General features: G+C 43.5%; 1 protein-coding gene across 1 annotated transcript; it reads right to left on the bottom strand.

Annotated features, from left to right (window-relative positions):
* Window positions 1–63: 63 nt before the first annotated feature.
* On the bottom strand, window positions 64–26625 carry LOC106613724 (hyaluronan and proteoglycan link protein 4). Its single transcript, XM_014216276.2, has 5 exons — window positions 26451–26625; window positions 11025–11145; window positions 9330–9692; window positions 6523–6825; window positions 64–1974 (listed from the first exon to the last, which is right to left on the bottom strand). The coding sequence occupies exons 1-5, from the start codon at window positions 26451–26453 to the stop codon at window positions 1592–1594; spliced, it is 1173 nt and encodes a 390-aa protein (XP_014071751.2). The 5' UTR covers window positions 26454–26625; the 3' UTR covers window positions 64–1591.
* Window positions 26626–26767: the final 142 nt, after the last annotated feature.

Below are 26767 nucleotides of genomic sequence, written 5' to 3'. Positions count from 1 at the left end.
GTGTTGTTCCACTAAAGCCTGCACTCTAGTGCTGCTCAGAAACAAACACTTCAAGACGACTGATACAGTCTCATTTAGTTTTGTTTATTAGGATATCACAGTAGAGATGATGAAAATGCAAAGACAGAATATCACAGAATCAAACATTTTTAACAACATTGTCAAGATCTCATTTGTTACTTTTGTAGCACAGCATCAGCATATAGCCCTAACTATAGATACATTCATGCATCGAGATAATGACCAATACAGTTAAAATCTCGCGCTATTTCACAATTGAACAAAGAGTGCAATCGATAGCCATGGCTGCATAGAAATATGAGGTAATTAAGCAGCTATTAAAGCAGCTATAACATAGTTCAGTTAGTTCAGCTTCAGCCCCAGATACTAAAATCGCATCCAGGTATAACATGCTTGCTATAGACTAACCATTTCGTCATAAAGTATATCTAAGTGCAATATTCACTACTATGTTTATTGAGCTCTGGTATGGCATGCCAGTACTTAGTTAGTTACTGAGGTGAATAACGTTTAATAATTGGCTCTACCCAAACATGGCAACTGCTCACTCGGCACAGACACCATTTCAATGTCTAGTTTTGATTTACATTTGGTTGAGTTGTCAACTAACGTTAATTCAACGTGAAATAAACACAAAATGTCACATCATTGGATTTAAGTTCAAAATTGGGTGAAAAAAAGACGGAATTCCCTTACGTTGATTACTTTTTGCAAATCTAACCAGTTTTCACGTTGATTCAACATCATCACATTACATATTTTTGTTGAAATGACGTGGAAACATCATTGATTCAACCAGTTTGTGCCCAGAGGCAGGCGACTGGGGGCGCGGTAAACTCAAAGGGCACCTCTGAGCAGTGCCCCGCCATGCCAGGCAAAGCTTGGGCATCATGCTGGCAACTGGCAACATTCACAGATTGATCAGGCATTAGTAGTCTGCTTTAAAGCTCATCATCAGTCTCTGCTAATCAGGCCTCTGAGGGAGAGGATCTCTTAATGTGCTACATTCATTACACTCAGACAGACATAGTAAATTATCTCTGTCTTTCTGTCTCTGTCTGTACTGCACACTAATTAATATGACTCTCTCTGGCTGGCACTGCTCGAAGTCGAGTGCCTCTCGCAAAGGGCCTTTTTCTCTGGAAATGAAGCCACATTGAGACCAGAACACACTGTGGAGTCTGAGACCCCATCATGCATGTGGCCTATCTCCATGCCTCCAATAGACACATAGTCAACTATGGAGTTATTTAATGAAAGGCTTTCCAATCTTGATGTGCCTGAGAAATTATGATCAGCTGCAGTTACTAGCTAAGCCTCTCTGAGACAGTGAAAGGCGCACAGAATGCTCTCAACAAACTGGCACCTCGTTTAACACCAGACAGGAGAAATCCCAGAGATAAATATTCCGCCCCTTTTTGAACAAAGCAGTTACTTTCCCTTTCTGGTGAATCCTGCTAATTAGCATGTGTTGTCAGTGATGTTTATCCATGTTGTTTAGTTAAAGCAATGGATGGAGCTATGTTGTACAGGCAGTGATCTTAACCCTCCTCTGTCTCTCTCTCTCTCTCTAGATAGTTCTGGTGGAGGTGGTGTTCATGGGGATGTCCTTGTTGCTCTTCCTTGGGCCCTGGGTCGACTTCACCACATCACCATTAACACTCTCTTCATTCTTGCGAAAGCAGTAGACCCCGTAGATGCGGAACTTCAAGTCAGGGAAGCCCAGGTGGCGGACCCCCGGTTGGGGCCCTCCGCAGCGGGTACGTGGGTTGACGATGGGGTAGCGGATGCTTGCATCCTCCAGCCAGCCAGCTTCACAGCGGTCCAGCAGCTGGATCTTCCAGGCAGCATAGAGCTGGCCCGTCTTGGCCACCACGGAGCCATCACGAACGCACGCCTTCACTGCTTCAGAATAATTCACCTTCTTAAAGCGCTTCAGGAAATACACCTTACCTGGAGGAGAGAGGAGGGGAGAGGGGGGAGAGAAGTTTGTGTGTGTGTGTGAGAGTGTGTGTGTGTGTGTGTGAGAGTGTGTGTGTGTGTGAGAGTGAGTGAGTGAGTGAGTGAGTGAGTGAGTGAGTGAGTGAGTGAGTGAGTGAGTGAGTGAGTGAGTGAGTGAGTGAGTGAGTGAGTGAGTGAGTGAGTGAGTGAGTGAGTGAGTGAGTGAGTGAGTGAGTGAGTGAGTGAGTGAGTGAGTGAGTGAGTGAGTGAGTGAGTGAGTGAGTGGAGGGGAGGGTAGGGGAGGGGAGGGGAGGGGAGTGAAAGGAGTGAGACAGAGGGTGAGAAAGATAAATTGTCAGGGGTGTGAGGGAAAGAAAGAGAGAAGGAGATAGAGAGAGAACCACATGAAATAAGAGCAGCAGACACCCTTAGGGGAGAGATTATGAGTTCTCATAGACCAGAACAGTTTGATCCCTTGCCTGCAGAATGTGTTCCGAATCTCAAAAACCAAACATCCGTCTGGGCAGCCACTCAAAATCGAACAGCATGCAGCGGCGGTGGACAGTGCTCTCGCTCAAAATTACTGTAAAATACTTACAGTTCTAATTTCATCTTGCTCTAGGAAGACTTCTCGCCAGAAGCATTTACAGTTATGGGATCATGATTGTAGAAATGAAGCCGAGTTAAGTTTTTACAGCGAGGGATGAACAAGCTAACCTAGAAAACATAGGGTCATTTTCTACCACAGAATGGCTGACAGCAGTCTTGTTTCCGTTTATTTATGTGGCTGCTGCCTGTTAGGGAGTAATATTGTCTTATAATTCCCCAAGGGCTACTGGGTAAATATCTTCCAGCTGGTCAGTGCAACAGTATCACCCACCATCGCTCCTGAAGATAGCCCACATTTCAGGCCAGACTGTCTGTTGTCTGTTGACTGTAATTAACTCACTGGGGAGGCAATGAAGAGACTGTTAGGTCTCCACTATGAAGTACCAGGTTAAAGTTCGACTACGGCTAGTGTGTTGTTCTCTTCTCTAGCTCAGATAGTTCAGCTCTTGGCAAAAAGGACTATTTTGCTTTAATGTTCAATAAAGAATATCATTAGACGCTGTGGCCCTTTTAAGAGGGCAGAATCAAAACAGGGACTGAACCAAATCCGATGGCCTCGGGCTTAGGGGATCACGGTGCAGAGATCAGAGACATGCCCCTCTTCCCACTGTGGACTCTCTGGCTGCATCGCAATACACCTCGCCTAGTCTCCTTACCAGTGACGACCCATCATTCAGGGGAGGTGGGAGCCCCACATTTTTTGTTTTTGAGCCCCACATTTTTAGCAAAATCTAAAAAATAAATATACAAATAACTCCCAAAAATTGTGGGGAAATAACACGTGTCACATATCAGTTTGCAAACAACGTTAAAAAAATTATTGTTAATAAAGCCACATACAAACATGGTCTCTTTTTTGCTTTCTTGAGTAAGGCAGCTCCAAAATACAGGTGTTTCAGCCTAGCTCAGTGCTTTCTGTGGTGGTGGTGCAGCCAGCGGAAAAAACGGAGCGTAGGTATTGGTAATGTTCTCTACACTGCGTGTATTCAGTGACCAATATAGCCACCCTTATTTTCAAGAACTGCCATGAGCCTTCCATCCATGGAGTCTGTCAGTTTCTTGATCTGTTCACGATCAATTTTTGCTGAAGCAGAAACCACAGCCTCCCAAATGCTGTTCAAAGAGGTGTATTGTCTTCCCTCACTGTAAATCTCACGTTTGAGAAGGGCCCACAAGTTCTCAATAGGATTTAAGTCAGGTGAAGAAGGGGGCCAGGTCGTTATTCAGGCATCTTTGAGGCCCTTGCTGGCTAGCCAAGCAGTGGAGTACTTGGATGCATGTGACGGAGCATTGTCTCATAAAGATCTTGGCCTTCTAGAATGCTGAGGACTTCTTCCTGTACCACTGTTTGATGAAAGAATCTTCCAGAAACTGGCAGTAGGTTTGGGAGTTGAGTTTCAGTCCATCTTCAACCCGAAAAGGTCCAACTACCTCATCCTCAATGATAGCAGCCCATGCCAGTACCCCTCCTTCACCTTCCTGGCACCTGACTCAAAGTGGTGCCCTGTGTCCATTACTGATCCAGCCACGGGCCCATCCATTTGGTCCATCAATAGTCACTTTCATTTCACCTGTCCATAAAACCTTTGAAAAATCTGTCTTCAGGTATTTCTTTGCCCAATCTTGACGCTTCAACTTGTGAATCTTATTCAGTGGTGGTCTTGTTTCAGTCTTCTTGACCTTGGCCATGTCTCTGAGCACTTGACACCTTGTACTTTTGAACACTCCAGGTAGGTTGCAGTTCTGGAATACGGTGGCACTGGAGGATAATGGGTTCCTGGTAGTTTGACGTTTAATTCTTCTCAAGTCTTTTGCAGTTAATTTGCGCCTTTTCTTCCCCATCCGTTTTCTGCGCCCCAGTTGACTGTTCGCAACAAAACGTTTGATTGTCCGGTGGTCACGCCTCAATAGTTTAGCTATTTAAAGAGTGTCGCATCCGTCTGAAAGGCATTTTACATTTTTGGCTTTTCAGTGTCAGTTAAATCTCTTTTTTGGCCCATTTTACCTGAGGTAATGAGGCTGCCTAATAATTATGCACACCTTGATATAAGGTGTTATTCACTTTCGCCACACCCTCCCTCATTACACAAATACATATCACCTGAAAATGATTAAATCCAATAAGCATTCAAGTTTATATGGTTTGGAGTTCGAAAATGTGAATAGAAATAATGATAAGATCAGAATACTCACTTGCCTAATAATTGTGCATGCAGTGTAGTTGCGCCATGATTAGCTCAGTGTTCTGTCACTCGTGGGGACAGTACATCACCGCCAAGTCTAAAGGTAGACCTAAAAAAATTCAAGGCCCTTGGGTGCTGCCATAGAGTTACATTAGAAGTGCCCATCCAAGAAGGCTCACAGATAAAATGACGTCAATTCACATTATGTCTACAGTAGCTTTGATTGGACTGATCAAGTCAACATCATACTTTCAAAATCTTAGCTTGCAGTCATCATCATGAATCAAGTCAACAATCTACTGGCAAATCCTTTTTAATCCTTGTCATATGAAGACAAATAATGAAGAGAAATTATAGATAAAACGTATCGGTGCTCATCGGCCATTGGACATAAACATTACACAACAAGTTGGAAATCACAAATTAAACAATGAGTGGTTTGGAAGTAATCAGTGACAGTGGCTAACTGCAAGCATTAGAAAGCAATCACTAGCCTGCTATTCAGTGGAGTGGCTGTGTGGTCCTAAATCTGGAATTAAGTGTCTCTTTTCCGAGTTTAAAATGATAAACATTCAACATTGGCCATGCTGTCAATGAACCATGATTTTTTTGCATCGCCCAAAACAACTGTTAACTTCAGTGAGTTCAAGACAACTGGGAATTCCCGAAAAAACGAGCTCCGACTGGGAAATAAGTTTTGAACGGTCATCCAACACGGAATTGTAAATCGGGAACTCAGGTCTCTTTCTAGAGCTGCGACCTGAAGATCAATGACGTCATCATGATTCGACCTTGTTTTTTTCCAAGTTCCCAGTTGTCTTGAAAACACCATAAATCCAGAGAATGCCAGACTTTGATGACAAATTTTGCCCACGAAGGACCACCGTGTCACCTTCCTGTTCAAGTGAGCACAGCACAACAAGGTGTCCAAAAATGTATTGTATGCTGCTGCATAAATTATGTAATATGCCAGGGAGATATGTATACTGTAGCCAAGAAAGTAATACTAAGTGTATGTTGTGTAGTAAGCTGTTAGTAGCCCATGTGCCTCACCCTAATAATTTGGTCTATTTACCCCTCTTAATTTCGCCTACTGTTCTGACTTGGTGGTGCACATGTAGCCTATAACCTGTTTTAGAGAAATGTAATTGAATGTTGTAAGAGCTTTCATTGTCTGCTTATATGCCCCCTTTATTATTCCTAAGGTTCTGACTTGGTGTACAGGGCTCGCTCATTAATGTCTTAATCAAAATTAAGAATTGCCTCTTATCTGCTTGTCGTCCCCTTATGCCATAATTTGTTCATCTCAATTGTCATTAGAAACCACATTTGTTTAAGCAAGTCAGCCAGCTATGTTTTTTTTAAAAGGCAGTAAATGAGGCTGAAAGAACTGTTTCACTGCCAGACAAGGCCCAGCTGATAGCCACGTGTAGCAGTGGTAAGATGCTGGGACTGCTGTTGGGACTCTGCTGTTGGGACAGCTTTATGCAGACCCTAACAGTTTGTGGGCACCGTTTGTCACCGTTATAGTGCAATTCACGTATTGTTTAGTTTTATGTTGTGTAGTGGCTTTGCTAGCATGCATCCCACTTTGTTTTCTGTTTTATTGCCCCATCAAAATTTACATGCTTCATCCACACAGACCCGAAAACACTGTATAGTCAGAGGCAATATGGTGGAAAGATATCTGGGGAATCTACACATCACCTATCAATGTTCACATATCTCATCTGTTCAAGGAAAGAAAGCCCACACATCCCACACTCACCATTGAGGTTGGAGGTGAAACAGAAGGCATCATATCGCTCATCCTCTTTGTGTCTGTAGCCGTAGTTGCGTACCCCTGCAGGGGTGTCCTTGCGGCCACACTGGTCCCGGGGGTGGGAGATGGGGTACTGGACGGAGCCGTCCTCCAGCCAGCCAGCGTTGCACCAGTCCAGTCCATCCAGCCAGGCCTTGTGGAGCTGGGCATGGGAGGCCAGGATGGCATCCTGCTCCTTACACACGTCCTCAGCCTGGTGGTAGTTGAGCTTGTAGCGCCCCACCCGGGGATAGTAGGGGAACACCACACCTGGGGGAAAGAGAGAGAGAGATACTGAGCTATGAGGACAAGTTCTACTAAGATAACATATGGATTTTTTTTAAGATGGTCATAACATGGATTATTTATCTATTTTATTTTGAATTTCCCTTTAGGTATAAAAATATATATTATTTGATAGAATATTGAATTTGCCCTTTACTACTATAGCCCATAGAAACACACTGAATAACACATTCATAAATGCAAAAAAGACAGTCCCAAAAAAATCATAGGGAATTTGGTTTTGAAGTGTCTGTTCTATATCTAGGAGATAAGAAAACTCAGGATATATTTTAGTTTTTTTTGGACACATATTTAACCCCTTATTTTTGTCGGCACAAAACTACCTACATACTTTCATTAATTTGTTTGGCTAACCTTCACACGAGTCCCGTGACCTTCAAATGAGAGTATGACCACCACAGAGTGGTCATATTCGTTTGTAGGCCAAACCGTTTGGACGCTACAGACTTTTTGTGAGAAGACCCAATTTCGGGATGTCTCATGGTCTGAAAAACACTGCTGTAGCTCGGCCACCTTCCACCGCAGATGCGGAAAGCCGACATACACTACCGTTCAAAAGTTTAGGGTCACTTAGAAATGTCCTTGTTTTTGAAAGAAAAGCAATTTTGTTGTCCATTAACATAACATCAAATACAGTGTAGACATTGTTAATGTTGTAAATTACTATTGTAGCTGGAAACGGCAGATTTTTTATGGAATATCTACATAGACGCACAGAGGCCCATTATCAGCAACCATCACTCCTGTGTTCCAATGGCACGTTGTGTTAGCTAATCCAAATGTATCATTTTCAAAGGCCAATTGATCATTAGAAAACCCTTTTGCAATTATGTTAGCACAGCTGAAAACTGTTTTGTGTTGATTAAAGAAGCAATAAATCTGGCCTTCTTTAGACTAGTTGACTATCTGGAGCATCAGCATTTGTGGGTTCGATTACAGCCTCAAAATGGCCAGAAACAAAGAACTTTCTTCTGAAACTCGTCAGTCTATTCTTGTTCTGAGAAATTAAGGCTATTCCATGCGAGAAATTGCCAAGAAACTGAAGATCTCGTACAACGCTGTGTACTACTCCCTTCACAGAACTGCGCAAACTGGCTCTAACCAGAATAGAAGATTGGAAGGCCCTGGTGCACAACTGAGCAAGAGGACAAGTACATTAGAGTGTCTAGTTTGGGAAACAGACGACTCACAAGTCCTCAACTGGCAGCCTCATTAAATAGTACCCGCAAAACACCAGTCTTAACGTCAAAAGTGAAGAGGCGACTCCGGGATGCTGGCCTTCTAGGCAGAGTTGCAAAGAAAAAGCCATATCTCAGACTGACCAATAAAAATAAAATATTAAGATGGGCAAAAGAACACAGACACTGGACAGAGGAAGACTGGAAAAAAGTTATGGACAGAAATCTAAGTTTGAGGTGTTCGGATCACAAAGAAGAACATTTATGAGACTCAGAAAAAATGAAAAGATGCTGGAGGAGTGCTTGATGCCATCTGTCAAGCATGGTAGAGGCAATGTGATGGTCTGGGGGTGCTTTGGTGGTGGTAAAGTGGGAGATTTGTACACGGTAAAAGGGATGATGATGAAGGAAGGCTATCACTCCATTTTGCAAAGCACAGCTCCAAACTATGCAATAACTATTTAGGGAAGAAGCAGTCAGCTGGTAATCTGTCTATAATGGAGTGGCCCGCACAGTCACCGGATCTCACCCCTATTGAGCTGTTGTGGGAGCAGCTTGACCGTACGTAAGAAGTGCCCAACAAGCCAATCCAACTTGCATGGGGTGAAATCTCTTCAGATTACCTCAACAAATTAACAACTAGAATGCCAAAGGTCCGCAAGGCTGTAATTTCTGTAAATGGAGGATTCTTTGACGAAAGCAAAGTTTGAAGGACACAATTATTATTTCAATTAGAAATCATTATTTATAACCTTGTCAATGTCTTGACTATATTTCCTATTCATTTTGCAACTCATTTCATGTATGTTTTCATGGAAAACAAGGACATTTCTAAGTGACCCCAAACTTTTGAACGGTAGTGTAGGTGGATGCGGTGGATTGAGACGCATGTCTCTAGCTTAAACTGATGGATTTTGATCGTTTTTTTAAATGATATTACTTAGATTGACGCACGGGTGCATCAATAGACTTAAGGATTAACATTACATGGGAAGTATAATGTTTAGAATGAGTATGTGTGTGTGTGTGTGCTAAGGTGTGGAGAATCAGAGCAGGTGGTCAGTCCAGTGTTCAGCAGTCTGATGGCTTGTAGATAGAAACTGTCTCTGAGCCTGTTGGTAAGGAAGTGAACAGCTCATGGCTGGGGTGTTCAGAAACCTGGTAAATAATGCTATGTAACTGTATGTCTAGAATTAGAACAATATTTAACATTCTAAAAGGTGGCTCAACTCTCTAAATACATGGCTCTGAACCCATCTAACCCTTAACCCTTCAACCTTAACCTCTGACCTTCAAGATCGAGGTTGACGAATCCCGTATCGTCCTCCATGTCGTTGGTAACCTCACACTCGTAGCGTCCGTAGTCCTCCAAGGTGACGTTGTGGATGATGACCGAGGCATCCCCCGGTCCATTTTGCTCCAGGGACACACGACCCCGGTACGACCCGAACAACCTCTGCTGGAGGCCCAATGCCACGAACACATCCTCAAACACCAGCGCGTCCGTCACCTTGGTCCACTTGATGCGGATGCGGTTGGGGTCAGAGCTCTCGGGTTCGTGGTGGTAGCGGCAGGGCAGGGTGATGGAGCCTCCCCGGTGGGTGATCACTTTACCAGGGGCGGTCTGAACGATCACTGCCCCGGTGTCATCCTCTGGACGCAGAGAGGGGGAGTAGAGGAACAGGAATGGTCAGGTCAGGGAAGGTTGTGGGGGACTTACAGTTTGTTTATCAATGATCTGATGCACCAGTAATTTACTTTTAAAAGGAGGATTTTCTCATAGTGTGATGATCTACAGTATATAGGGACATTATTACTGTTAAAGTTATGGGAACCACCCAAACTTTAGTTAGAAGGTTATGATGGTGAAAGTGTATATAATTAGATAGCTTGTTGTTTCCCCTATGGGGGCCAATGGGCTGAGGAGACATGTCACCTGAGAGACGTGTGTTTCATCATCAGCACCAGGTCCCAGCATGCCTTGTTCTGTGTCACTGGCACTGCCTATTACATCACAGTTCTTTTGAGGCGAGCTGAATTCCCAAGGCCTTAGCTGTGTTTCATTCCAGAAAGTGTTTGACTACCCACATCTACACCCGTGTTCACTCCACTTCGCAAATCTAACAGGATTGGAAATCAATATGACGCGTAGGGGGAGCTATAACTTACACCTACCCAGTTGTCTCAGATTTGTGAGGGGTAGTGAATGAGAGCAGTGGGTAGGAGACAACTTTATTTGAAATGGAATGTACAAGCAGCTCTGGTTTGCGTCATTGGCAGCCAGGCCGTCTCCTAGGCTTTGTGACAGTGCTCTTCTCTGAGGGTTACTGAGCAACACAGCTGACTGATTCTCATTCTAAGAGTCTGCTTATTGTGAACAGATCACAAAGCCTACAATTAGCCATGACAGCTGCTTATAATGACTGTGAGCTGGGAACTCTGCACTCTGAAATGTTTGTAACCGACCGCTGAGCTTTGAGACCTGTTTACAGAATACATTGAAACATAAATCTAGGTTGGGATTTCAGGCGTGAATAGAGATGTATCCAGGTGGAGGCATACGGTTTGTAACATCATAATAACATTATAATTAAGAAGGACAGGTGATGATAACAAGGTGATATTGTAGCTGGTTGCCAGTACAGCATCAGCAAGTTCCCAATCAGGCTGAACACAGCTTCTTCACAGCGTTGATAGAGACTGTTCTAAGAGTCCAAATCAACATCTGCTTGAATACGAAGCGGATGGAATTTAGCCACATTTTACTGATAACATGACTCCTACCTCATTCTACATGAAACAGAAATTCAATTTTCTACAGTTGACTGCCAATAATCCTGGAGGAGAGATAAAGTTTGGCAACTCACTTATTTTGAAACCCAGACAGCTGCTCTTTTATTCTCCCCTTGGAACGTAAAAAAAAACATTCTCATTACAATGATGCAACGTGTGTGGGATGGGGATAGAGAGAAGGAGAGATCTTACCGAGTACATGAACAACTTTCCTCCTTCCCTTCTCGGCATCGGTAGGGAGGGAGGTCACACAGAGGCCAAAGATTAGGACCAAGCAGGTCACTGTCCCCAAGGACAGGTGCTGTGAGGAGAGCTGCAAGGGAGGCAGAGAAGGACCAATCAGTGAAGTTCCAGTTATGGAGTATCCAATGGTGCTGCTAGCCATTCCTAAGCTCTAATATGGCTAGCCTATAAACAAATCAAATTAAAGTTTATTGGTCACATACACAGTTTACCAATGTTAGAGCAGGTGCAGTGAAAAGCTTACGTTACTAGCGCCTAACAATGGAGTATAATGTCAATCAAGAAATGTCGGAAGGAAACTAATTAACAACCCAAATAGCAATGTAACATTAATCCAAATTAAATCTATACATACATCGGATGAATTTACACAAGATACGGTGCCTTCGGAAACTATTCAGACCCCTTGACTTTTTCCACATTTTGTTACGTTACAGCCTTATTCTAAAATGGATTAATTTAAACAAATTCCTGAGCAATCTACACACAATACCCCATAATGACAAAGTGAAAACAGGTTTTTAGAAATACCTTATTTACATAGGTATTCAGACCCTTTGCTGTGAGACTCAAAATTGATCTCAGGTTTATCCTGTTTCCATAGATTATCCTTGAGATGTTTCACCAACTTGGTAAATTCAATTGATTGGACATGATTTGGAAAGGCACACACCTGTCTATATAAGGTCCCACAGTTGACAGTGCATGTCAGAGCAAAAACCAAGCCATGAGGTCGAAGGAATTGTCCGTAGAGCTCCGAGACAGGATTGTGTCGAGGCTGAGATCTGGAGAAGGGTACTAAAACATGTGCTGCAGCATTGAAGATCCCCAAGAACACAATGGCCTCCAGGCGGTGTCAGAGGAAGGCCCTAAAAATTGTCAAAGATCCCAGCCACCCCTTTACTTTAACTGTACATTCATGTACATACTACCTCAATTGGCCCGACCAACCAGTGCTCCCGCACATTGGCTAACCAGGCTATCTGCATTGTGTCCCACCACCCACCCGCCAACCCCTTTTTTACGCTACTGCTACACTCAGTTCATCATATATGCAAAGTCACTTTAACCATATCTACATGTACATACTACCTCAATCAGCCTGACTAACCGGTGTCTGTATGTAGCCTCGCTACTTTTATAGCCTCGCTACTGTATATAGCCTGTCTTCTTACTGTTGTTTTATTTCTTTACTTACCTATTGTTCACCCAACACCTTTTTTGCACTATTGGTTAAAGCCTGTAAGTACGCTACACCTGTTGTATTCGGCGCATGTGACAAATAAACTTTGATTTGAATCTTAAATAGAAGAAGTTCGGAACCACCAAGACTCTTCCTAGAGCTGGCCGCCCAGCCAAACATGACAGCCCGCTTGGAGTTTGCCAAAAGGCACCTAAAGACTCTCAGACCATGAGAAACAAGATTCTCTGGTCTGATGAAACCAAGATTGAACTCTTTGGCCTGAATGCCAAGTTTCATGTCTGGAGAAAACCTGGCACCATCCCTACGGTGAAGCATGGTGGTGGCAGCATGCTGTGGGGATGTTTTTCAGTGGCAGGGAGTGGGAGACTAGTCAGGATCGAGGCAAAGATGAAGGGAGCAAAGTATTTTATTTGATTTATTTCACCTTTATTTAACCAGGTAGGCAAGTTGAGAACAAGTTCTCATTTACAATTGCGACCTGGCCAAGGTAAAGCAAAGCAGTTCGACAACATACAACAACACAGAGTTACACATGGAGTAAAACAAATATACAGTCAATAATACAGTAGAAAAAAAAGTCTATGTACAATGTGAGCAAATGAGGTGAGATAAGGGAGGTAAAGGCAAAAAAGTCCATGGTGGCAAAGTAAATACAATATAGCAAGTAAAACACTGGAATGGTAGATTTGTAGTAGAAGAAAGTGCAAAGTAGAAATAGAGATAATGGGGTGCAAAGGAGCAAAATAAAATAAATAAATATGGTAGAGGAAGAGGTAGATTGTTTGGGCTAAACTATAGATGGGCTATGTACAGGTGCAGTGATCTGTGAGCTGCTCTGACAGCTGGTGCTTAAAGCTAGTGAGGGAGATAAGTGTTTCCAGTTTCAGAGATTTTTGTAGTTCGTTCCAGTCATTGGCAGCAGAGAACTAGAAGGAGAGAGGGCCAAAGGAGGAATTGGCTTTGGGGGTGACCAGAGAGATATACCTGCTGGAGTGCGTGCTACAGGTGGGTGCTGCTATGGTGACCAGTGAGCGGAGATAAGGGGGGACTTTACCTAGCAGGGTCTTGTAGATGACCTGGAGCCAGTGGGTTTGGCAACGATTACAGGTCGCAGTGGAGGGTAGTATATGGGGCTTTGGTGACAAAATAGATGGCACTGTGATCGACTGCATCCAGTTTGTTGAGTAGGGTATTGGAGGCTATTTTGTAAATGACATCGCCAAAGTCGAGGATCGGTAGGATGGTCAGTTTTACGAGGATATGTTTGGCAGCATGAGTGAAGGATGCTTTGTTGCGAAATAGGAAGCCAATTCTTGATTTAACTTTGGATTGGAGATGTTTGATGTGAGTCTGGAAGGAGAGTTTACAGTCTAACCTGACACCTAGGTATTTGTAGTTGTCCACATATTCTAAGTCAGAACCGTCCAGAGTAGTGATGCAGGACAGGCAGGCAGGTGCAGGCAGCGATCGGTTGAAGAGCATGCATTTAGTTTTACTTGTATTTAGGAGCAGTTGGAGGTGACGGAAGAAGAGCTGTATGGCATTGAAGCTCGTCTGGAGGGTTGTTAACAGTGTCCAAAGAAGGGCCAGAAGTATACAGAATGGTGTCGTCTGCGTAGAGGTGGATCAGAGACTCACCAGCAGCAAGAGCGACATCATTGATGTATACAGAGAAAAGAGTCGGCCCAAGAATTGAACCCTGTGGCACGCCCATAGAGACTGCCAGAGGTCCGGACAACAGGCCCTCCGATTTGACACACTGAACTCTATCAGAGAAGTAGTTGGTGAACCAGGCTATGCAATCATTAGAGAAACCAAGGCTATTGAGTCTGCCGATGAGGATGTGGTGATTGACAGAGTCGAAAGCTTTGGCCAGGTCAATGAAAACGGCAGCACAGTATTGTTTCTTATCGATGGCGGTTACGATATCATTTAGGACCTTGAGCGAGGCTGAGGTGCACCCATGACCAGCTCTGAAACCAGATTGCATAGCGGACCAGGTGCGATGGGATTCGAAATGGTCGGTAATCTGTTTGTTGACTTGGCTTTCGAAGACCTTAGAAAGGCAGGGTAGGATGGATATAGGTCTACAGCAATTTGGGTCAAGAGTGTCCCCTCCTTTGAAGAGGGGGATGACAGCAGCTGCTTTCCAATCTATGGGAATCTCTGACGACACGAAAGAGAGGTTGAACAGGCTAGTAATAGGGGTTGCAATAATTTCGGCAGATAATTTTAGAAAGAAAGGGTCCAGATTGTCTAGCCCGGCTGATTTGTAGGGGTCCAGATTTTGCAGCTCTTTCAGAACATCAGCTGAATGGATTTGGGAGAAGGAGAAATGGGGAAGGCTTGGGCGAGTAGCTGTGGGGGGTGCAGTGCTGTTGACTTCAGTAGGGGTAGCCAGGTGGAAAGCATGGCCAGCCGTAGAAAAATGCTTATTGAAATTCTCAATTGTAGTGGGTTTATCGGTGGTGACAGAGTTTCCTATCCTCAGTGCAGTGGGCAGTTGGGAGGAGGTGTTCTTATTCTCCATGGACTTTACAATGTCCCAGAACTTTTTTGAATTTTTGTTGCAGGAAGCAAATTTCTGCTTGAAAAAGCTAGCCTTAGCTTTTCTAACTGCCTGTGTATATTGGTTTCTAACTTCCCTGAAAAGTTGCATATCACGGGGGCTGTTTGATGCTAATGCAGAACGCCATAGGATGTTTTTGTGTTGGTTAAGGGCAGACAGGTCTGGGGAGAACCAAGGGCTATATCTGTTCCTGGTTCTAAATTTCTTGAATGGGGCATGCTTATTTAAGATGGTGAGGAAGGCATTTAAAAAAAATAACCAGTCATCCTCTACTGACGGGATGAGGTCAATATCCTTCCAGGATACCAGGGCCAGGTCGATTAGAAAGGCCTGCTCACTGAAATGTTTCAGGGAGCGTTTGACAGTGATGAGTGGAGGTCGTATGACCGTAGACCCATTACGGATGCCGGCAATGAGGCAGTGATCGCTGAGATCTTGGTTGAAAACAGCAGAGGTGTATTTAGAGGGCAAATTGGTTAGGATGATATCTATGAGGGTGCCAGTGTTTATGGCTTTGGGGTGGTACCTGGTGGGTTCATTAATAATTTGTGTGAGATTGAGGGCGTCAAGCTTGGATTGTAGGATGGCTGGGGTGTTAAGCATGTCCCAGTTTAGGTCACCTAGTAGCATGAGCTCTGAAGATAGATGGGGGTAGTATAGAGAGATCCTTGATGAAAACCTGCACACAGCCAAGACAATGCAGGAGTGGCTTCAGGACAAGTCTCTGAATGTCCTTGTGTGGTCCAACCAGAGCCCAAACTTTAACCTGATCAAACATCTCTGGAGAGACCTGAAAATAGCTGTGCAGCAACGGACCCCATCCAACCTGACAGAGCTTGACAGGATCTGCAGAGAAGAATGGGAGAAACTCCGCAAATACAGGTGTGCCAAGCTTGTAGCGTCATACCCAAGAAGACTCGATGTTGTAATTGCTGCCAAAGGTACTTCAACAAAGTACTGAGTAAAAGGTCTGAATACTTATGTAAATATAATATTTCATTTTTAAATTTTTTATAAATTAGCAACAATTTCTAAAAATCATTATGTGTGTAGATTGATGAAGGGGAAAACTATTTAATACATTTTAGAATAAGGCTATAACGTAACAAAATGTGGGAAAAGTCAAGGTGTCTGAATACATTCCAAAGGCACTGTATATGTAACGTCCGTCGTAAAAGGTAGACCAAGGCACAGCGTGAGTTAGGCTCATCATACTTTGTTTTAAATGTGAACCAGAAAAAACAATACAACGAACGAAAAGCTATGCGTGCAAACACATGCAACACAAAGACAAGATCACCACAACTGACTGTGGGAAAAAGGGCTGCCTAAGTATGATTCCCAATCAGAGACAACGAATGACAGCTGCCTCTGATTGGAAACCATACTCGGCCAATCAAGAAAAAACAACATAGACATACAACGCATAGAATGCCCACCCCATGTCACACCCTGACCTAACCAAACAGAGAAAAACGACTCTCTCAGGTCAAGGTGTGGCAGTATACTAAAAATGATATGTACAGCAGTATATTAGAGTGAGTTATGTCATTAATTCAGTATATAAATAAGCGGTGTATAAAAAGTGTATGTAAGTAAATTGCAATGTACATTAGTAGAAATATTACAGTATTTAAATACACAGTAAAAAAACATGACCGAGTCTAAAATATATACAGCTATGGTAGACAGCATCCAAAGATTAAAGAGTAGTGGTTGCTGCATTCCGATAAACGGTGTCACCATAGTCAAGAACTGGTTGGGAAGTTTACCGTACAATCTGCTTCCTGCTGTTTAGGGAGAGGCATGATCTATTTCTACACTGAACAAAAATATAAATGGAACAAGATTTTACTGAGTTACAGTTCATAATCAGTCAATTGAAAAAAAATTCATTAGGCCCTAATCAATGGATTTCACATGACAGATATACATCTTTTGGTCACAGATACCTTAAAAAAGTAGGGGCGTGGATCAGAAAACCAGTCGGTATCTGGTATGGCCACAATTTGCCTCATGCAGCATGACACATCTCCTTTGCATAGAGTTGATCAGGCTGTTGATTGTGGAATATTGGCCCAGTCCTCTTCAATGGCTGTGTGAAGTTGCTGAATATTGTTGGGACTGGAACGCTCTGTCATACACGTCAATCCAGAGCATCCCAAACATGCTCAATGAGTGGTGACATGTCTGGTGAGTATGCAGGCCATGGAAGAACTGGGACATTTTCAGCTTCCAGGAATTGTGTACAGATCCTTGCAACATGGGGCCATGCATTATCATGCTGAAACATGAGGTGATGGCGGCAGATGAAAGGCACAACAATGGGCCTCAGGATCTCGTCATGGTGTCTCTGTGCATTCAAATTGCCATCAATAAAATGCAATTGTGTTCATTGTCCGTAGTTTATGCCTGCCCATTGAATAAACCCACCACCACGGGACACTCTGTTCACAACATTGACATCAGCAAACCGCTCACTCACACAACGCCATTCCACATGGTCTGCGGATGTGAGGCCGGACTTATTGCTAATGTACATTGTTTAACATTCAATTCTCTGGCAACAGCTCAGGTGGACATTCCTGCAGTCAGCATGCCAATTGCATGCTCCCTCAAAATTTGAGAAATCTGTAGCTTTGTGTTGTGTGACAAAACTGCCCATTTTAGAGTGGCCTTTATTGTCCCCAGTACAAGGTGCGCCTGTGTAATGATCATGCTGTTTAATCAGCTTCTTGACATGCCACACTTGTCCACTAGGTAGCCTAGTGGTTAGAGCATTGGACTAGTAACCGAAAGGTTGCAAAATCAAATCCCCGAGCTGACAAAGTAAAAATCTGTCATTCTCTCCCTGAACAAGGCAGTTCCTAGGCCGTCATCAAAAATAAGAATCTGTTCTTAACTGACTTGCCTAGTTAAATAAAGGTAAAATGTATTTGGCAAAGGAGAATGTGCACAACATTTTTACAGAAATTATCTTTTTGTGCATATGGAAAATTTCAGAGATCTTTTATTTCAGCTCATGAAACATGGGACATGTTGCTTTTATATTTTTGTTCAGTGTAAATATATGTGTATATGAAAAGTGTGTATAGACAGTATGTGAATAGAAAAGGTGTGTACAGCAGTAGTTATTAGAGGTCGACCGATTAATCGGAATGGCCGATTAATTAGGGCCGATTTCAAGTTTTCATAACAATCGGAAATCGGTATTTTGGGACGCCGATTTGGCCGATTTTTTTTGTTGTTTTGTTTTGTTTTTTTAGACCTTTATTTAACTCGGCAAGTCAGTTAAGAACACATTCTTATTTTCAATGACGGCCAAGGAACTGTGGGTTAACTGCCTTGTTCAGGAGCAGAACGACAGATTTTTACCTTGTCAGCTTGGGGATTCAATCTTGCAACCTTACGGTTAACTAGTCCAACGCTCTAACCACCTGCTTTACATTGCACTCCACGAGGAGCCTGCCTGTTACGCGAATGCAGTAAGAATCCAAGGTAAGTTGCTAGCTAGCATTAAACGTATCTTATAAAAAACAATCAATCAATAATAATCACTAGTTAACTACACATGGTTGATGATATTACTAGTTTATCTAGCCTGTCCTGCGTTGCATATAATCGATGTGGAACACGTTGCTCAACCATAAACATCAATGTCTTTCTTAAAATCAATACACAAGTATATATTTTTAAACCTGCATATTTAGTTAATATTGCCTGCTAACATTAATTTATTTTAACTAGGGAAAATGTGTCACTTCTCTTGCAAACAGAGTCAGGGTATATGCAGCAGTTTGGGCCGCCTGGCTCGTTGCGAACTGTGAAGGCTATTTCTTCCTAACAAAGACAGCCGACTTCGCTGGGGGATGATTTAACAAAAGTGCATTTGCGAAAAAAGCACAATCGTTGCACAACTGTACCTAACCATAAACATCAATGCCTTTCTTAAAATCAATACACAGAAGAATATATTTTTAAACCTGCATATTTAGCTAAAAGAAATCCAGGTTAGCAGGCAATATTAACCAGGTGAAATTGTGTCATTTTGCGTTCATTGCACGCAGAGTCAGGGTATATGCAACAGTTTGGGCCGCCTGGCTCGTTGCGAACTAATTTGCCAGTATTTTACGTAATTATGACATAACATTAAAGGTTGTGCAATGTAACAGGAATATTTAGACTTAGGGATGCCACCCATTAGATAAAATACGGAACGGTTCCGTATTTCACTGACAGAAAAAACGTTTTGTTTTTGAGATGATAGTTTACGGATTCTACCATATTAATGACCTAAGGCTCATATTTCTGTGTGTTATTATGTTATAATTAAGTCTATGATTTGATAGAGCAGTCTGACTGAGCGATGGTAGGCAGCAGCAGGCTTGTAAGCATTCATTCAAACAGCACTTTCGTGCGTTTGCCAGCAGCCCTTCGCAATGCATTGCGCTGTTTATGACTTCAAGCCTGTCAACTCCCAAGATTAGGCTGGTGAAACCGATGTGAAATGGCTAGCTAGTTAGCGGGTGCGCGCTAATAGCGTTTCAAACGTCACTCGCTCTGAGACTTGGAGTAGTTGTTCCCCTTGCTCTGCATGGGTAACGCTGCTTCGAGGGTGGCTGTTGTCGATGTGTTCCTGGTTTGAGCCCAGGTAGGAGCGAGGAGAGGGACGGAAGCTATACTGTTACACTGGCAATACTAAAGTGCCTATAAGAACATCCAATAGTCAAAGGTATATGAAATACAAATCGTATAGAGAGAAATAGTCCTATAATTCCTATAATAACTACAACCTAAAACATCTTACCTGGGAATATTGAAGACTCATGTTAAAAGGAACCACCAGCTTTCATATGTTCTCATGTTCTGAGCAAGGAACTTAAACGTTAGCTTTCTTACATGGCACATATTGCACTTTTACTTTCTTCTCCAACACTTTGTTTTTGCATTATTTAAACCAAATTGAACATGTTTCATTATTTATTTGAGGCTAAATTGATTTTATTGATGTATTATATTAAGTTAAAATAAGTGTTAATTCAGTATTGTTGTAATTGTCATTATTACAAATAAATAAATTAAAAAATCGTCCGATTAATCGGTATCGGCTTTTTTTGGTCCTCCAATAATCAGCATCGGTATCGGCATTGAAAAATCATAATCAGTCGACCTCTAGTAGTTATATAGGATGAGCCATGACTAGAATACAGTTGAAGTCGAAGTTTACGTAAACCTTAGCCAAATACATTTAAACTCCGTTCTTCACAATTCCTGACATTTAATCCTAGTAAAAATTCCCTATCTTAGCTCAGTTAAGATCACCACTTTATTTTAAGACTGTGAAATGTCAGAATAATAGTAGAGAGAATTATTTATTTAAGCTTTTATTTCTTTCATCACATTCCCAGTGGGTCAGAAGTTTACATACACTCAATTAGTATTTGGTAGCATTGCCTTTAAATTGTTGAACTTGGGTCAAACGTTTCGGGTAGCCTTCCACAAGCTTCCCACAATAAGTTGGGTGAATTTTGGCCCATTCCTCCTGATAGAGCTGGTGTAACTGGGTCAGGTTTGTATGCCTCCTTCCTCACACACACTTTTTCAGTTCTGCCCACACATTTTCTATAGGAGTGAGGTCAGGGCTTTGTGATGGCCACGCAAATACCTTGACTTTGTTGTCCTTAAGTCATTTTGCCACAACTTTGGAAGTATGCTTGGGGTCATTGTCCATTTGGAAGACCCATTTGCGACCAAGCTTTAACTTCCTGACTGATGTCTTGGGACGTTGCTTCAATATATCCACATCATTTTCCTACCTCATGAAGCCATTTATTTTGTGAAGTGCACCAGTCCCTCCTGCAGCAAAGCACCTCCACAACATGATGCTGCCACCCCTGTGCTTCACGGTTGGGATGGTGTTCTTCGGCTTGCATTCCTCCCCCTTTTCCCTCCAAACATAATGGTCATTATGGCCAAACAGTTCTATTTTTGTTTCATCAGACCAGAGGACATTTCTCCAAAAAGTACAATCTTTGACCCCATGTGCAGTTGCAAACCGTAGTCTGGCTTTTTTATGGTGGTTTTGGAGCAGTGGCTTCTTCCTTGCTGAGCGGCCTTTCAGGTTATGTCGATATAGGACTCGTTTTACTGTGGATATAGATATTTTGTACCTGTTTCCTCCAGCATCTTCACAAGGTCCTTTGCTGTTGTTCTGGGATTGATTTGCACTTTTCGCAAACAAAGTACGTTAATCTCTAGGAGACAGAACGCGTCTCCTTCCTGAGCGGTATGACGGCTATGGTGTTTATACTTGCGTACTATTGTTTGTACAGATGAACGTGGTACCTTCAGGCGTTTGGAAATTGCTCCCAAGGATGAACCAGACTTGTGGAGGTCTACAATTTTTTTGGGCTGATTTCTTTAGATTTTCCCATGATGTCAAGCAAAGAGACACTGAGTTTGAAGGCAGGCCTTGATATAGAACCACAGGTAATCTATTTAAAGGCACAGTCAACTTAGTGTATGTAAACTTCTGACCCACTGGAATTGTGATACAGTGAAATAATCTGTCTGTAAACAATTTTAGCAAAAATAACTTGTGTCGTGCACAAAGTAGATGTCCTAACCGACTTGCCAAAACTATAGATTGTTAACAAGAAATTTGTGGAGTGGTTGAAAAACGAGTTTTAATGTGGAGTGGTTGAAAAACAAGTTTTAATGACTCCAACCTAAGTGTATGTAAACTTCCGACTTCATCTGTATCTATAAAGTGGGTAAAACAGTATGTAAACATTATTAAAGTGATTAGTGTTCAATGATACTTTGTACATAGAGCGGCAGTCTCTAGTCTTAGGACTGGGCGTCCTGCCAGCGGGACCCCTGTCGACAGCTTCCGGTAAAATTGGAGGGCCGCGATTCAAATAAATAATCATAAAAATTATGGATATTAAACATTTAGGTACATACAAGTGTCTTATATTGGTTAAAAGCTTAAATTCTTGTTAATCTAACTGCATTGTCCGATTTACAATAGGCTTTACAGCGAAAGCATGCCATGCGATTGTTTGAGGACGGCGCCCCAAATCAAAATATTTTTCAACCAGCACAGGTTTCATAAATTTACATATAGCGATTAAATATTCACTTACTTTTTGAAAATCTTCCTCTGATTTGCAATCCAAAGGGTCCCAGCTACAACATGTAGTGTCTCCCGCTACTCTCTCCTCTTCCATCCTATCATCTCTTCCCTCTGCTCAAACCTTCTCCAACCTATCTCCTGATTCTGCCTCCTCAACCCTCCTCTCCTCCCTTTCTGCATCCTTTGATTTTCTCTGTCCCCTATCCTCCAGGCCGGCTCGGTCCTCCCCTCCTGCTCCGTGGCTCGACGACTCACTACGAGCTCACAGAACAAGGCTCCGGGCAGCCGAGCGGAAATGGAGGAAAACTCGCCTCCCTGCGGACCTGGCATCCTTTCACTCACTCCTCTCTACATTCTCCTCTTCTGTCTCTGCTGCTAAAGCCACTTTCTACCACTCTAAATTCCAAGCATCTGCCTCTAACCCTAGGAAGCTCTTTGCTACCTTCTCCTCCCTCCTGAATCCTCCTCCCCCCCCCCCCTCCTCCCTCTCTGCGGATGACTTCGTCAACCATTTTGAAAAGAAGGTTGACGATATCCGATCCTCGTTTGCTAAGTCAACCGACACCGCTGGTCCTGCTCACACTGCCCTACCCTGTGCTTTGACCTCTTTCTCCCCTCTCTCTCCAGATGAAATCTCGCGTCTTGTGACGGCCGGCCACCCAACAACCTGCCCACTTGACCCTATCCCCTCCTCTCTTCTCCAGACCATTTCCGGAGACCTTCTCCCCTTCCTCATCTCGCTCATCAACTCATCCTTGACCGCTGGCTACGTCCCTTCCGTCTTCAAGAGAGCGAGAGTTGCACCCCTTCTGAAAAAAACCTACACTCGATCCCTCCGATGTCAACAACTACAGACCAGTATCCCTTCTTTCTTTTCTCTCCAAAACTCTTGAACGTGCCGTCCTTGGCCAGCTCTCCTGCTATCTCTCTCAAAAAAAAAATAATAAAAATAATATAGACCTATCTGCTGCCTTTGATACTGTGAACCATCAGATCCTCCTCTCCACCCTCTCTGAGTTGGGCATCTCCGGCGCGGCCCACGCTTGGATTGCGTCCTACCTGACAGGTCGCTCCTACCAGGTGGCGTGGCGAGAATCTGTCTCCGCACCATGCGCTCTCACCACTGGTGTCCCCCAGGGCTCTGTTCTAGGCCCTCTCCTATTCTCGCTATACACCAAGTCACTTGGCTCTGTCATATCCTCACATGGTCTCTCCTATCATTGCTATGCAGACGACACACAATTAATCTTCTCCTTTCCCCCTTCTGATAACCAGGCGGCGAATCGCATCTCTGCATGTCTGTCAGACATATCAGTGTGGATGACGGATCACCAGCTCAAGCTGAACCTCGGCAAGACGGAGCTGCTCTTCCTCCCGGGGAAGGACTGCCCGTTCCATGATCTCGCCATCACGGTTGACAACTCCCTTGTGTCCTCCTCCCAGAGTGCTAAGAACCTTGGCGTGATCCTGGACAACACCCTGTCGTTCTCCACTAACATCAAGGCGGTGACCCGATCCTGTAGGTTCATGCTCTACAACATTCGCAGAGTACGACCCTGCCTCACACAGGAAGCGGCGCAGGTCCTAATCCAGGCACTTGTCATCTCCCGTCTGGATTACTGCAACTCGCTGTTGGCTGGGCTCCCTGCCTGTGCCATTAAACCCCTACAACTCATCCAGAACGCCGCAGCCCGTCTGGTGTTCAACCTTCCCAAATTCTCTCACGTCACCCCGCTCCTCCGCTCTCTCCACTGGCTTCCAGTTGAAGCTCGCATCCGCTACAAGACCATGGTGATTGCCTACGGAGCTGTGAAGGGAACGGCACCTCCATACCTTTCAGGCTCTGATCAGGCCCTACACCCAAACAAGGGCACTGCGTTCATCCACCACTGGCCTGCTGGCCCCCCTACCTCTGAGGAAGCACAGTTCCCGCTCAGCCCAGTCAAAACTGTTCGCTGCTCTGGCACCCCAATGGTGGAACAAGCTCCCTCACGACGCCAGGACAGCGGAGTCAATCACCACCTTCCGGAGACACCTGAAACCCCACCTCTTTAAGGAATACCTAGGATAGGATAAAGTAATCCTTCTAACCCCCCCCCCCTTAAAAGATTTAGATGCACTATTGTAAAGTGGTTGTTCCACTGGATATCATAAGGTGAATGCACCATTTTGTAAGTCGCTCTGGATAAGAGCGTCTGCTAAATGACTTAAATGTAATGTTTTGTTAGATAAAATCCTTCTTTATATCCCAAAAAGTACATTTAGTTGGCGCCGTCGATTTGAGTAATCCTAAAAACTACACCTAAACTTTGTTTCAACAAGTCAAAATAAGTTTCTATTTATTCCTCAGGTACCCTAAAATTTAATTAAACTATAATATTTCATAAGGAAAGAAGTATAACACAGATTTCCAAACTGGTGTCGTCATACTAAAACTCATATTTCTTCTTCATTATTCAAGTTACAAGCCTGAAACCTTGAACAAAGACTGTGACATCTAGTGGAAGCCATAGAAATTGCAATCTGGGAGCTGGAATTGCATATGCCCCTATGCATTCCATTGTAAGAGCATGGGCTCTCAAAAAAAGAAAATATGTTTTCTTTGGATTTTCTCCTAACATTTCAATTGTGTTATAGTCTCATACATTATTTTAACATTTCTACAAACTTCAAAGTGCTTCAAAGTGCTTGAATGGTACCAATTGTATGCATATCCTAGCTTCTAGGCCTGAGTAACAGGCAGTTGACTTTGGGCACGTCAGTCAGGCGGAAATTGAGAAAAAAAGGACCCTAGCCTGAAGAAGGTGCAGGGTAGAGTACCGGGTGGTAGCCGGCTAGTGACAGTGTCTAAGGTTCAGGGCAGGATACTGGGCGGAGGCCAGCTAGTGATGACTGTTTAACAGTCTGATGACCTGGATATAGAAGCTGATTATCAGTCTCTCGGCCCCAGCTTTGATGCACCTGTACTGTCTCCGCCTTCTAGATGGTAGCGGTGTGAACAGGCCGTGGCTGTCGTTGATGATCTTCTTGGCCTTTCTGTGACACTGGGTGCTCTAGGTGTCCTGGAGGGCAGGCAGTGTGCCCCCAATGATGAGTTGGGCTGATCGCACCACCCTCTGGAGAGCCCTGCAGTTGCGGGCTGTGAAGTTGCCATACCAGGCAGTCATACAGCCCGACAGAATGCTCTCAACAGTACATCTGTAGAAGTTTGTGAGGGTCTTAGAGTTGAAGATTAATTTCTTCAGCCTCCTGAGGTTGAAGAGGCGCTGTTGCGCCTTCTTCATCATGCTGTCGGTATTAAGGGAGTCAAGAGACCATTTCAGGTCCTAAGTAATGTGCACGCCGAGGAACTTGAAGCTTTTGACCCTCTCCACTGCGGCCCGTTGATGTGGATGGTGGCGTGCGCTATCTGGTCTCCTGTAGTCCACCATCACCTTCTTTGTTTTGTTGACGTTGAGGGTGAAGTTATTTTCCTTACACTACTCTGCCATCCATTGCATGTAGTTTAGGGTAGGTGTGGGTCAGTTGGTAGGGCATTGTGCTTGTAACACCAGGATTGTGGGTTTGATTCCCATGGGGGACCAGTACAAAAATGTATGCACTCACTACTGCAGGTCACTCTGGATAAGAGTGTATTGTAAATTGGTATTACTATGACATCAGCTGCTACATCATGCAGTGGTAGGTGATGGCAGTTTGCCATGTCATAGCAACAAGGGAAAGGAGCCTGTAATGTTTGCTCCCTTGGCACCAGCCTATGTTAGAATTCCATGAGAAAGGGTGAGGAGCTGTAGCTGCTCAATAAAGTTCTTCAGAAATGGTATCACACAGGGGGGGTGTATTTTGGATTAAAGTGCAACTTTAGTCTACACCTGTATGGAGACAACCCACTAGGCACAGATGTCAGTTCAACATTTAGTTTTGATTTACGTTTGGTTGCGTTCTTAAGTAACGTGAGTGAATTCAACCAAGATGTCACCCTTTAGGTTAAAAGTTGATTGAAAGAAATACGAAATTCTCTTATATTACTTTTTTGAAATCCAATCCGTTTTCCATGTTGATTCAACATATATTTTTGTGGGGTTGAAATGACGTGGAAAATAAAAATACGGTTTTGCCCAGTGGGAATGTCAGAGCCCCGCCCCCATATGTTTAGATATAAATATATAAACACTAATAGCATTCATGTAATAAATGGTTGTTATTGCAGCAAGTTCCTTTACAGACACCTCTGCAATATTATACATTTTAATTGCCTATAACAGGAACATGGAAATATGCTGCTGACCACATTGTAAACAAATAACCTGACCATACTCCTTGATCCTCTCATCATCTGCACTGTACGGCACTAGGCTACTGTAGCACATCTTTAAGGTTACTGTACAGAAATCTCCCATACAGTAAGAAAAAAGACTGCATGATGCCCAGACACAGAGCCAACCCATACATTAGAGGACTTACCATTATCTCTTCAAGAATACTGTCTGTCTGAAGTTAGATAGACCGTATGTCGTTTGTTCCAGCTGGGCTGTTATTGATATGGTGCAGTACTTGACTCATAGCTCTCTATCCTGCAGTTAGCCTGCCGTGTCCTGTCGTATTGCTGTTTGATTTTGGCAGTGCAGGGGAACTGCTGACTCTGTGCAGGACTGGGCTCGTTGGGCTGTTCCGCATTTCACACATTTTCAGCACAAAGTTAATCACTATAAGAGCGCACCAGAATGTGTAAATCAGCGAAAGTAACAGGGAACAACTGAACTGCTATATTGTTGCATTTG

Source organism: Salmo salar, chromosome ssa10, assembly GCF_905237065.1.
Source record: "Salmo salar chromosome ssa10, Ssal_v3.1, whole genome shotgun sequence".
NCBI lineage: Eukaryota > Metazoa > Chordata > Actinopteri > Salmoniformes > Salmonidae > Salmo > Salmo salar.
The sequence above is the reverse complement of the archived record's forward strand: the minus strand, read 5'-3'. Positions and strand labels throughout refer to the sequence as shown.